We start from the raw sequence: 12394 nt of genomic DNA, 5'->3' as shown, positions 1-12394 counted from the left end.
ATTGTGTTCTAGACTATGATGAGTTGCAGAATCATTTGCCTACATTGTTTGAGTTTGTGATAACATCTGCAAAATCTGAGTCTTTCATGATCATATTGGAAGACCAAATATTATACCTTCTTGTTGTTGCCTTTTCATTCTCATTTCACTTCCATTCCATGTTACTTTTACTTGGTGAACACTTCCAGAGTTCTAGTTGACACTTGCATAGAACCATCACTCCACTATATGGTTTTGCCAATGATGAATTGCACCTTTATTGCCTACATTGTTTGACTAGTCTTCTGTGATAAGAAGTGCAATTACTGAGGCTTACATAGAGTCATAAATTTGTGCGATAATATATCTGCTATCAGTTTCACCATCACTTATTTTATGTTTATATAGGTATTGTTGCTTATGAATATAACCTTGAGTTTTCTCCTACCAACCAAACATTTCCCGTGCTGAAATTCGCTACTTCACTCTTGTGCGTGTTTATTCTTGTAGCCTATGATGAGTTTCAGAATTATTTGCCTACATTGTTTGAGTAAAACATTGATATTATCTGCAAAGTTCTGAGGCTATTCTTTGAAATCAGAATGGAAGACTCATATTTGATTCCAACTCTAATGAGCCATTTCTTTTGCTATCGATAGTGTGGATCTTCAAGGTCCGTTGCTCCAATCAAAGCTGGATTCGTTGCGCAAGTTGGTCGTCGGAAGGCCTGAACACAAAACAAAGCTTTGCATTATTAATCCTGTGTGCTGCCATATGATGTTAGAATTGAGCTTGTGCTCTGTTTTGGCAACCAATTTTGCATTGCGACCATTGTGGCCGTGTATTTTTTTTTCTTGTGCCATGTTAATGCAGCTGAGTTTCAGTTTATGATTTGCTTTATTATCTATATATGGCTGGAATTGGGGCCATACCAATTCGACAATATTAGATTATTTGCTGACTACATATTCTGCTGTGCAATGTTGAGCAAGATCTGTCAACAATACCCTTTGTCTGCATTCAGAAGATTCATCAAATGATGTCGCAGTTCTGTGGCAGATGGCGAGTGTCACTGTCATGCATCCTGATAAGCGACTCCCTGCGATCATAATCCTGTGATAGCTGGCTATTATCAGTCGGTTAAACTACTTCTTGCGGTCACAAACACGAGTTCATCAAGATTTGTCCCAAGTATTTTGTTTTTAAAGTTGGATCATGAATATCAGAAGTTAATAACGCAAAGACTGGCATTACAATATTTATTATAAAAATTATTTTTATATTATGTGTTACGTATTTTTAGGATCATAAATGTTACTCTCTCCATTTAGGATAAATAACGCTACTCGTTACTCTCTCCATTTAGGGGCTATATTATGTGTTACAAATAAAGACTAGCGTTATTTTTATATTTATTATAACGCAAAGTTGGATCATAAATGTTACTCTCTCCATTTAGGATAAATATATTACATTTAATGTTGCTACGTATACTTAGGGGCTTTATTTGTATCGCATTCGGAGGATAATAATATGTCCTAAGCTGTAAAGATCAACTTCCTCTATCATGTAATTTCTTTAATTAATAGCCCTCCTTTTTTGGCGATTAATAGCCCTCCTTTTTTTGCGATTAAAACCACTCTAAAGGTCTACTTCCTCTGTCATGTAATACGATCAATCCACACACTTAAATTTTTTTCCTACGGATTCTATCTGATTTATTTAATTTATTTAATAATCCTCCTTTTTAGCCTCCTCTAAAACCACCATATACATAACGAGTAGATTGTGTGAAATTTCTTTTTTTTTAATTATCATCTTCTAATTTGCATGTTTTTCCTGATTTATTTCAATAAACATTCTCTTTAGCTCCCTCTAAATCCACCAAACGAAGTCACCATGCACATACCATTAACAAGTAAACCATTCTCTTTAGCTCCCTCTAAATCCACCAAACAAAGTCACCATGCATACCATTTAACGAGTAAATTGTGTGAATTTCCATTTAAATAAACCTCCTCTTTAGATTTCCATGTTGGGGTACATGCATTTTCTTTTCTTTTTTTGGTCTAAAATTTAAATGTTCAATGTTAGGGTGCAGGCATTTTCCTTTTAGTGGATGGAGGTGACTTTCGCTTGGCTAATAGTGTGATTAAAGCCGATCAAAGGATGAGAGAAGCTCCCAAATCCCAACCAAACAGTGCCAACATCGCCTTAACATTTACCATTATCATATTTGACCTTATGAACATATTTTCGAGTACAAAAGCTAGAACCAGAGCTAATTGTCCATATCCGGTATTTCCATGCTAACGCTACATGTTTTAATAGACGATACAGAACCAGCGTCTCTTCTGCACATAAGTCGCGTTCCATAACATGTCACTCGATCAAAATTTTAAGCACATTTTCAATGCACTAAACATCCTTAGTCCTTCAGCCTCGAGCCGGATGCGTTCACCTCCTCAAGGATCGGTGCAGGCCTGACGTAGGTGAAGCCTGCGAAGTGGCTGTGCCCGCCGCCAGCGGGGGTGGTCACCGGAGAGTCCAGCACGGGCGTCTTCGTCCAGCACTCGTCGAAGTTGGCAATGCAGGTAAGCCCAGCTACATTCGGCCGAAAGCTTGGCTGGATCTGCCGGGCCTCCAGCTTCCTCCAATTGATTGGCTTGAACCACTTGTGGTTCTTTATCTCATTGCTGCCTCCGGGGCCGCTGCCCAACCGCTTGTTGGGTTCCTTGTGCAGGAGCTGGAAAATGGAGGGGACAGGGAACGTGAGATCAAATTAAGCTAACGCTTGTGCACTGATTAAATGAATGACGCGATCAAGGGAAATGGATGTAAAAGCTTACGCCTTTCAGGAGGGAATGAGCTTCACTAGACAAAAATGAAGGAAGCTTCAGTTTATCTTTTATAATCTTCTGCTGAACTTTGTCCCTATTCCCAACAAATGGTGGCTGCAATGTGTTGCCAAGGGTATGAATAATTAGAAACAAAAGCAAATGAGATGGCAACATCCGTTGAGAAGTTCTGAACCTCGCAACTCACCTTGCCTGTAAGCATTTCAAAGAGCAGGATTCCCACACTCCACCAGTCAGCAGCCTTATCATGCCCCCGGCCAAGAATAATTTCCGGGGCCATGTACTCAAGAGTGCCACACATCGAGTTTGATCTGGTATTTTCACAGAATTCCTTTGCAAGGCCAAAGTCTGTGAGCATGGCCTAGAAAGGTAGGGCGAATGACGAGATGTTAGCAAAATGAGGAACTGGAAAAGGAAGGTTGACAGTCATCGTCAGTGATTCTTACATGGCCATCAGCATCCAGAAGGATGTTTTCGGGCTTGAGATCCCTATGCATAATTCCATTAGCATGAAGATGCGCTACGGCATATACAATTTCAGCTGTATAGATTCGTGCAAGCTCCTCCCTTGTTATGTAAAACCAGTTTAGTTTCAGTACTAGTGTTACTACCTTTTGGCAAATAAAACTACCTAGCGAAAAATGGAAGATACCTAAACAATCCTTGCTTGTAGAGCTGAAAGAAAAGATGCCCCCCGTTTATGAAGTCCAGGACAAGGTAAAGTCGATATTTCGTCTGCACAGTTAGAGCATTACAATAAAAAATTTGTACTAGAATTTCACCAAACTTAATATATTTTTCTGTACAGTGAATAAGGATGAGAGTATGCACACAAACAGTTTACCTGAAATGAGTACCTCAGCTGCACTATGAAAGGGTGGTCGACTTTTGTCAATATCTCTCTCTCGGCTTTCATATACTCAGAATGGTTTTTTTCTAATATCTTGTCCTTCCTCATAACTTTCATTGCATATATCTCTGAGGTGTTTTTCTTTCTCACCTGAAATACTTTACCGAATGCCCCTTGGCCAACAAGCTTCAAGATTTCGAAGTCATCAAGCCCAACGCCCTCATCCTCCGTCATAGCATTACCAAGCTCTTCATCACTGAGCTGCCCTTGGTCCCCTTCCTTTTCTTCTGAGAGGCACTTTACAAGTTCTGATGATCCCTCAGTTTTTCCTAGACTAAGCTTGCTAAGTCGCAAGGAGCGGCTAACAAGTGATGTTGGACCAACAAGAGAATGGGATCGGTTGATGATGATAATAGGATCACTGTAAAATTCTTCATTGGACTCAACAGTAGGTGAAGGACTGTCCGGACCAAGACCACCAAGGTTTGTTGGTGTTTGGACTGGGGTGGAACCAAAAACATCAGAGAAATCGTACTCGATGTTATCTGAGGAGACAACATCTGGAGGGCCCATTGGGAGAAGTATCTTTACTGGGCAGAGGTTGGGGCCCTGTGCGAGGATTGCAGTTAGAGAGGATGGCTGAGAAGAAACCATTTCAAAAGCTCGAAAGCCTACAAACTCTTAGGCCAAGCTTCTATCACAGTGTCTAAATTAGGCTTCCTCCACTGAACCTTCCACCAAGAATTCCCAAGTATCCCGTGAAAAGGCAGAGAAAGATGCTGCTGCTGTTCACTGTTGAATAAGGGATGTTGGATGCCAGTGCTTTCCCAGAACTCATGAAGCTGAAACAGACAAAGCTGAAGACAAAGTAGATATTTGGTTAGCCTTCCCTTTTACCAGAAGAGGAACAGGAGAGAAAAAAACCCATCTTTTATCATACAGTAGCTTGAAAAGAATTATTTTACAGAGAAAGCTACAATAACAGGTTACAAATCCTAGAAAGTTCGTGAAACTAGTTGCCTTACTAGGATTCCTACATTCATTGACATTGCAGATATATCTGATAACCCCACACCCCCTCCCAAACACACCCACACCAAAAAAAGAAAAGGAGAAAACCTGAACAATGCTATAAAAGCTAAACAAACATTCTATCTTGCGAATAAAAAATGTAGCTAAATGCTGTAAAATCTCCATAAGTAGGCAACGTTCTACAGCACTGGGTTATCAGCACCGCTTGCCTAGTGCATTAGAAACTCCAGCGCAGCAATCAACAAGCAAATGGGTAAGTATGCAACTTAGGAGCTGTTTGAACACTAAGTTTTCTTGGAGTTTTAGGAAACTACAGCGGTTTTCTAAAATAGTTGGATGCAATAACAAATCTTGTAGTTTAGAAAATCTAGATATTTCTAAAACTGTAGCCTTTTGGAGTCATAGATTAGAAATACACTTGGGATGCCATGCACCTACTCTATAAAACAAGTTGTTGATATCATGACTCTTTAAAAGACTGTCATCCAAACATGCCCTTAACAGCCTATAGGTAATGAAGTTGAACCATGAACAATGTGCTGAGAATCTTGATAAACTCTAATGCCTGGTCTGCCACTGCTAAAACCGATATCCCTTGAATGGCACCGAATTAAATTGTTAATCCCTACGGCGTGACGGTTTTAGTAGTGACAGATCAGACCACCAGGGATTAGACTAGGAGCACCATGACACATCCACAGCTATGAATGAATGAAGCATTAGAGCAAAGCAAGGACCATCAGTTCCCAAAACTTAGCTCCAAAACTTTAGAATAGAGGCACAACCCCTGTTTTTACGGAAAGCAACAAATCACATGATTTTTTGCTTCCTAACAAAGCAGGACCTATGCTTATATTCTAAAGGTTTACCAAATCCTCATTAATCTGACTATCCTAGCGACGCCATTAAGAGATACTCTAGGCATGTACTCTCCAATCCTATCATCCTATACATACTATCTTGTAGCAGTTACTAGTTTGCACCAAATGAAATCACATAGTGTGGGTCTGTGGGATCCCGGCTCGGCTGGCTGCCAACAAGCTCGTAATTAAGCGCAGTTCAGATACCTGCATGGGCAAACGATTGGCAGCCCGGCGGCTCCGGTCAAGGCAATCAAACAATTGGTAAAATCGCTGCTCTGCTTCCCAGCACAACCACATGCCCACATCCAAATGACAAAATCGTAACAGCGCAAGCAACCAATCCGCCAAAAAAAAAAGGGACAGCAGGATTTGCATGGGGGAATCGAATGAGGGAACCGATCAAGCGAAAACTACGGGCGAACATGCCAGGATCAAGAGATCGAACCGTTCGTTATCTCCGGAGCCCGCGGATCGCTAGCGAGTGGGAACCCCTGTGTGTGACGAAACACTCGCGAAAAAGATGCGGGATGCGGCGCAGGCGAAGGAGGGAGCAGAGGAATTCCGCGGTGCTACCTCTCGCCGATGGAAGATGGGGGCGCGCTCAGCTCCGACTTCGGACCTCCGACCCGCTCTTCTCCTTCGGGGCGCGCCGCGCGCGGGTTGGTTGGTTGGTGGCGGGGAGTGGGGAGTGCCGAGGAGGAAGGAGGGAGGGGAAAGCGGAAGGCTCCCTGGGATGGGGGCGCGTGGCTTCCGAAATGGCGCACGCCAGTCCAGGCACGTTGGCGAAGGAGGGCCCACCGGTCAGTGTCAAGGGGTGGGCCAGGACCTGCTCAGCCGCCAGGTCGATTTTGTTTCCATCTGGATCTGCTCGATGCTCGTTATCTTTTTCCGACTCGCGGGAAACCTTTGTTGACCAACGGCAGCGCGCAGCGCCAGCGGAGTTTTCACTGGACATGGGGAGCCCGTCGTTGTGAGGAGCCCAGGTAGGCAGGGGCCCAGCTACGCGCTGGGCCGAGCCCAGCTAGCTAACACTGCGCTTGTATAGCTTTCTCACTTAGTTGTTTACAACAACTTCGTGTCTCACACTGACACTTTGTGTCCATTTTTTTATTATGTTGTTCGAATTGGCAAAGTAACGAGAGGCACTTCGTTTCTCACACTGTTTCTCTTATAATATGTCTTTTCAGCTTATTTTTTTAGTTGAAATAGTATTTTTCTCTCACAATAAATCAATCGAAATAGTGTTTCGATTTATTTTTTCAACGAAGCGAACGAGGCCTAAGGAGGCATGGCGTACAAGTACAACTATGCATGATAGGACAGGTGCAGGATAAGAATGGGTGGGGCGGTTGTCGATGTTTCACCACCGATAGCCTGCCACGGGGGTACCCGGGGCAGTATGTTCGGGCTTCGGCGTATGCCGAACTCGATGGTTTACGCAAGAGACAGCCGATTTATCCTGGTTCAGGCCCTCGATCGTAGATCGAGTAATAACCTTACGTCCAGTCGGCCTTAGCCTTTGCGTTGGATTGATTATGATCTGCCTTTTTTCTCAGGAGCCCTGCCCTCCTTTATATAGTCAGGAGGCCAGAGTCCTAGTCGATTTACAATGAGATTTCCTAATAGGATTACCTAATAGTTCTACTACTACGATTATATGGGAAGAATCCTAGTTGGACTAGATCTCCTTTCTCCCTTGTGGGGTATCCTGTGGGTCCCGTATCGACAAGCCCCCGAGCACTTCATGGTTGAGCTCTGAAAATCTCGCTCTGCTCCTTCTAGTCTTGTTGAGTAGGAACAAAATGTCATCCGAGTGTTTTCTGGAGTGAAACCTTGTAGCGCTTCTTGGGATCTTTGGGTGGTGAGTGCTTTTTGAAGAAAAAGTGCATCCATCTGGTTGTAGCCCCCGAGCCTCTTGCTATTTGGAACAAGGAGCTGGAAGATCTTGTCTTGAAGTTGCTCTGATTGTTCGTTGAAATTTTATCAAAAAGAACTCGAACATGGCTTGTTTCGGGTTCTTTTTGTCGTAATATCTTGAAGTGGTCTATGTTGAGGAAGCCTTTTGGTGACGTGCGCTTTTTCAAAGAAAAAGTGCACTCACTGAGTGTAGCCCCCGAGCCTCTTGCTATTTGGAACAAAAAGTTGGAGGGTCTTGATCCTTTATGTTGTTTGAAAATTTGTGTTCTGAAGTAGTCCCCGAGACTTGGATTATGTCATCATCCGAGTAGTTTTGCGGCACCTTTCCGAAGCGGCCCTTTAGTCTTGGATTAAACCATCATCCGAATAGTTTCGCGGCAAGTAGCCTCCGAGCTTATGTCCGGGTTCTTTTTGGGTGGGTGCAATTTTTCGTAAAAATTACACTCGCTCACTGAGTATTGCTTTTGTTTGCAAAAGTTGGAGGGTCCAGATTCTTGTCTTCAAAAAATTCTGGGGCTATGTTTAGAAAAGAAGTCGGATGAAGAGTCTTGATGTGTCGTCGTTGTAGTCTTGAGTTTCTTGTATTCTTGGTCCTTTGTCTTTGGTTCCGAGCCTCCGGGAGTAGTTGAAAATGAGGGCCGAGCTCCCTAGCTCAGTGTTGATTAAGCTATGATGCTGGCCGAGCCCTCAAGCGTATATCCGTGTCGTTTTGTTCAGGAAGAACTCGGATGCATGGTTTTGGCGTATTCTTTGATAGTCTGCTGTTGTCAGATGTAGTTGTATGGTGGTGGTTGAGTGTAAACGCCTTTTGTTCACGGGTTGTACTGTGCTGTTATATTCTTCCAAATATGCCCGTCTTCGAGTACTGTTTCCTCTCGCCTGAGTCGTCCATTATTATGTCCTGTCTTTTCACTGTGTCCTTTGTTAGGCTTATTTCGTTGGTACTCCTAGTCCATGTGCGCCGATCCTTTGGTCTATAAATACTGTCCCGGAGTGCTTGTTTTCATTCATTGGATATTCTGCTGAAACCTTGGTGGTCATGAACATGGTAGTTTGTGAAGTAGAGCAGCCCCCGGGCATGTTTTGTAGTTTCTATGTGTCTTGTCGTAGCTGGAGGAAGTCTTGTGATAGGGATTAGAGGTAGGCTAATCCCACGACAGCATTATGCCAGGATGTACGTGGTGGTAGTTGGAGGAAGTCTTGTGATGTGGGCTTCATTCCTTCATCCGGCAGTTCTGGGTTGATTCTCGTCGCCTGTCTTGAAACCGTCCGGTGTAGATCAACACCATATCCAGCATCACATCGGTCTTAGGTAGACAGATGCCTACCGGCCTTCTATGCTCCATGTTGCCCTGCCGTGCTGTCGATTTCCGCCTTGGATGCACTGCGTCCGTCCTTTGAAGAAAACAGTGTAACTAATGGTGGTTTGTCCTTCCGAGTAGCAATTTGGGACACGTAGTCGTTCCAGAGCCTAGTCGTGTCCGTGTTCCTCTTTGCTACTTTGCTTTTTGTGGTGCTGAGTTCGTTGAGTCTTGTAAGATTTGTAATTTTCTATTTTTGAAGTCGCTTGTAATGTAACGAATCTTGTCTTCTAAGCTGTCTTTGACTTTTCTGTTGTGATCCCTGTCGTTCATGAGACTACCGAGTTCTTTCTTACATAACCGGGTTCTTTTGTTCCTCGTGAGGTAGCCCTTTCTTTCTTCTTTCTTTCTTCTTGGTTTGACGGGTTGTTCTTGTATCAATCTGATAATCCTGCCGTGGCGTTGGACGGATAAGTCTGAAATCTGCCCGTTGGTTTTTACCGTTGTGAGGATTCGTGCCCTCCGTCGTTTTAGCTGCGTCGGTAAATGGACCGTTGCGTTCCCACACTGTGCTTTAACGGGCCTTGTGGGCCGTTTGTATCACTGAGAAATCTATTTAAAGATCTTTTATCTTCCTTTCCCTTGTCGCCCAGCTCTTGCCTTTAAACCCTAGTTCTCAGAAATCCGCCGCCGTCATTGTCGCCATCACCCGAGCACCATCATTGTAGCTTCATCTTCCTTAGCGCCTTTTTTGCTTCTGCCAGTTCATGGGAAAGAAGAAAACCGCAAGCAAGTCTCAGGCGATCTTCGTGGACGAGGAGTCATCCCTGTCTTTGATTGAAAACCAGGAGTTCATGGCCATGAGGGCAGCTTAGAAGGTTTGGCCGGCTCCAACAACAAGCGAAGACCAGCTGCGCGAGCTCGTTAGTGATGGCTTGATCCAAAGCAAAGTCATCGCTGAATGGAGAGTTCCGGGCGAGCATCGGGTTCTGGCTCCGGGTCCTGGTGAGATTGTCCTTTTTGTTTCCTTTGTCCGCGCTGGACTTTGTCTTCCTACTTCCGCCTTCCTTCATCAGTTTCTTGGTTATTTCGGGGTTAGTTTGAACCATCTAACCCCCAATGCCGTTCTCCATCTTTCTGTTTTTGTTCACCTTTGTGAAGCCTTCCTTGGGATCCCTCCTTCTCTATCTCTTTTTCGCTTTTTCTTTCGTCTGAAACCTCAACCCCGTCGTGAAGAAACCAGTGCCCTCGGCGGTTGCGGGATTCAGTTTCGCCAGGGTCTCAAAATTAAGTTTTTTTATTATGACCTGGTCGATTCTGTCAAAGATTGGCGTGCCGAGTGGTTTTACGCTGCCAATTTGATCCCTTCTCTTGTCGTCCACTCCGGATCCGGTCCTGTGGTGAATGACCGATGGGACAAGAAGCTTGAGTCACCTGCTGAGATTCAAGCGATCCAGCCACTCCTTGATAGGATTAGCATGCTGAAACAGCAGGGTTTGACCGGCTTTGGTATTATTTCAAGCTTCCTTCGTCGCTGGGTTTAGCCCGTGAAAGAGCAGGAACATCTCGGCTTTGAGTATTCTGGGGCCGAGGATCCTTCACGCATGGTCCCAGCTCTTGAGCTGACCGGTGAGGAGGTACTCGAGCGCCTCCAGAAGATGCTGAAAGGAGTGAGCGTCATTCCTCCTGCCGTCTCTGAGTTCTCGGCCATCAACCCGCCCCCAGCTGTGAGTTGTCTATCTTTTTTATTTGAGTTCTTTATGTACTCTTGCTGCATCCGTTCTTGCTTAGCTTTTCCTTGTCTCGGTGTTTTATCTTTTTTCGTAGGAGCTTGGGCGGAACTTTGTCGATCCGATCCCCCTTGATGTTCTCCCTGCCGTGGCAGAGACTGGGGATCGTCTAGCTAGTACTTCTGCAATTAGTAAGTCTCAAACCTTTACAGCCCTTCCTGGGGTTTCTTTTAGATTTGTTGATGTATATGAAGAGTATGTTCCTCGTCTAGTCCCTCGCGGTCCTCGCAGTGTCCCGAAGAGGGGGCGAATGGACGGGTCTTCATCTGGCTTGCCTGTCTCCAAGAAGCCTCACAAACCAAGTACTCCCTCAGGTACTCCAGTTGTTGCTAGCATGCTCTTAGGTGAGCACATTTAATACTCTTTGTTCTTTTATTTTCATGTTTCTCTCTTGAACCGAGTACTTTTCATCTCCTTTTCAGCAGGTGCTCTGGTTTCATTGGCTGAGGAAGAAGAGGATGATGAAGTCCCCCTCATCATGTGGCGGTGAGTTGTTTTTCATATTCTTGTTGCATTGAATTTCTCCTCTTTGTTTTGAATTTTAGTCTTGAACTTTTTGAAGTAATCGGAGGTCGGGTGTGAGTTCTTCCGAGGCTCCCGCGCCGACTTCTTCTGAAGCTCTGGTGTCGAGTTCTTTGGTTGCCTCTGTCCCGAGCTGTACCGCTCCTCCGGTGCGGAGTTCTTCTACGGCTCCAGCCCCGGCTTCTTCCGTGGCTCCGTTGTCGGCTGTCCCGCTCCCGTTATCGGGTGGCGGGGACGTCTTCGTCATCGTGGTTCCCCCTGCGAGGCTTTCTCTTGGCTTCGCGAAGAAAAAAGTAGTCGGGTGAGTAGATTCTAGCTTTATCTTTTTGGCTTTTATCTTCCTTCCTCTGGTTCTCATTGGTGCTTCCTTTTGTCACTTTTCAGTGTTTCATCTTCTCTAATTTCTTCATCGACTTCTTCTCTGCCTCTCGCCGTGCCAACGAGTTCTGAGCCTCAAGACTCATGACATTCTGTTGATGAAGTCGCGGCAGGGGTTTCAGAGCTACCTGGCGGAGTCGCGGACTTGGTTGCTCCGGAGGTAACTGTGGCTGTCGCGCCGGGTCCTTCTGAGGGTTTGGCTTCGGCTTCCCTGGAGGTTGCTTTGGTCGTTCCTTCTTCGCCCTAGCCGGCCTCTCTTTCCCCTTCTCTTGCCTCCGATGGCCCCTCCTTGTCCGGTGACGTGGTGCAACAGTTCGATGCCACTCATCGGTTATCGGAGCTGACCACAGCCTGGGGGAGTTTGTCGACCCTCGCGACTTCTTTTGGTGAAAAGCTCCAGGTAGGTTTTACTGCCGCTCCTCTTTTGCATGCTTGTTTTTTCTTCTATCCTTACGCTTTGTTTCTCTTTGCCTCTTTTTGCTTAGTCTTTTTCTCGTGATCATTCTGGCTTCTTTTTCTCATCTGAAAATGAGAGGAAGTTGTCTTCGGAGGTGGACGCTCTGAAAGCCGATCTTGACCTCCTTCGGGCTGAGTTGGAGACAGAGCGTCAAATGCACCAAAAGGAGGAGAAAGCCCTTCGCGCCCGGGTAGTGGAGACGGAGAAACAGAGAGATGCTGCGGTGGAGTCTGCGAAGAATGAATGCAAAGGTGCCGTGGGTTCTGCCTGTTTCTTCTTGTATTTTGACTTCTTTTTCCGCTGACTTGTTCTTGGGTGTTCTGTCTAGCTCTCCGGGTTGAGAAGCAGAAGCTCTCGGAGAGTATTGATAAAATGAGGGCCCTTGTCCGTTCTAGTCATAATAGAGCTGAGGAGGTAATTACTCATGCTGAGGAAGAACTCGCCCTT

At 45.0% G+C, this 12394-nt stretch overlaps 1 protein-coding gene and 3 non-coding genes across 5 annotated transcripts; 3 read left to right on the top strand and 1 right to left on the bottom strand.

The window, feature by feature from the left end:
- The first annotated feature begins 7 nt into the window (after positions 1-7).
- Positions 8-86, top strand: LOC136553078 (small nucleolar RNA SNORD34). Its single transcript, XR_010782984.1, has one exon. It is a non-coding gene; the product is annotated as a small nucleolar RNA SNORD34 (small nucleolar RNA).
- A 146-nt stretch (positions 87-232) lies between these two features.
- Positions 233-316, top strand: LOC136553074 (small nucleolar RNA SNORD34). The gene has a single exon (XR_010782979.1). It is a non-coding gene; the product is annotated as a small nucleolar RNA SNORD34 (small nucleolar RNA).
- Positions 317-484: 168 nt separating this feature from the next.
- Positions 485-568, top strand: LOC136553076 (small nucleolar RNA SNORD34). The gene has a single exon (XR_010782982.1). It is a non-coding gene; the product is annotated as a small nucleolar RNA SNORD34 (small nucleolar RNA).
- A 1622-nt stretch (positions 569-2190) lies between these two features.
- LOC136552930 (serine/threonine-protein kinase AtPK2/AtPK19-like) lies at positions 2191-6305 on the bottom strand. 2 transcript variants are annotated; one of them, XM_066544504.1, is made up of 7 exons: positions 6156-6305; positions 3682-4544; positions 3490-3572; positions 3284-3404; positions 3025-3198; positions 2829-2933; positions 2191-2725 (listed from the first exon to the last, which is right to left on the bottom strand). In XM_066544504.1, the coding sequence occupies exons 2-7, from the start codon at positions 4339-4341 to the stop codon at positions 2408-2410; spliced, it is 1461 nt and encodes a 486-aa protein (XP_066400601.1). In that variant the 5' UTR covers positions 4342-4544; positions 6156-6305; the 3' UTR covers positions 2191-2407. The 2 variants fall into 2 exon arrangements, with proteins under 2 accessions (XP_066400601.1, XP_066400602.1); XM_066544505.1 differs by lacking the exon at positions 6156-6305 and adding an exon at positions 6028-6148.
- Between the last annotated feature and the right edge of the window lie 6089 nt (positions 6306-12394).

This window comes from Miscanthus floridulus, chromosome 4, assembly GCF_019320115.1.
Source record: "Miscanthus floridulus cultivar M001 chromosome 4, ASM1932011v1, whole genome shotgun sequence".
Taxonomy (NCBI): domain Eukaryota; kingdom Viridiplantae; phylum Streptophyta; class Magnoliopsida; order Poales; family Poaceae; genus Miscanthus; species Miscanthus floridulus.
The sequence above is the reverse complement of the archived record's forward strand: the minus strand, read 5'-3'. Positions and strand labels throughout refer to the sequence as shown.

Bases quoted from the DNA above. Each gene is read 5' to 3' on its own strand.
- LOC136552930 (XM_066544504.1), bottom strand. From the start codon at position 4,341: ATGGTTTCTTCTCAGCCATCCTCTCTAACTGCAATCCTCGCACAGGGC. The intron at 3,573-3,681 runs GTAAACTGTTTG...CTAACTGTGCAG, and splicing joins AGCTGAGGTACTCATTTCAG to ACGAAATATCGACTTTACCT. The intron at 2,934-3,024 runs GTGAGTTGCGAG...AACACATTGCAG, and splicing joins TTGAAATGCTTACAGGCAAG to CCACCATTTGTTGGGAATAG.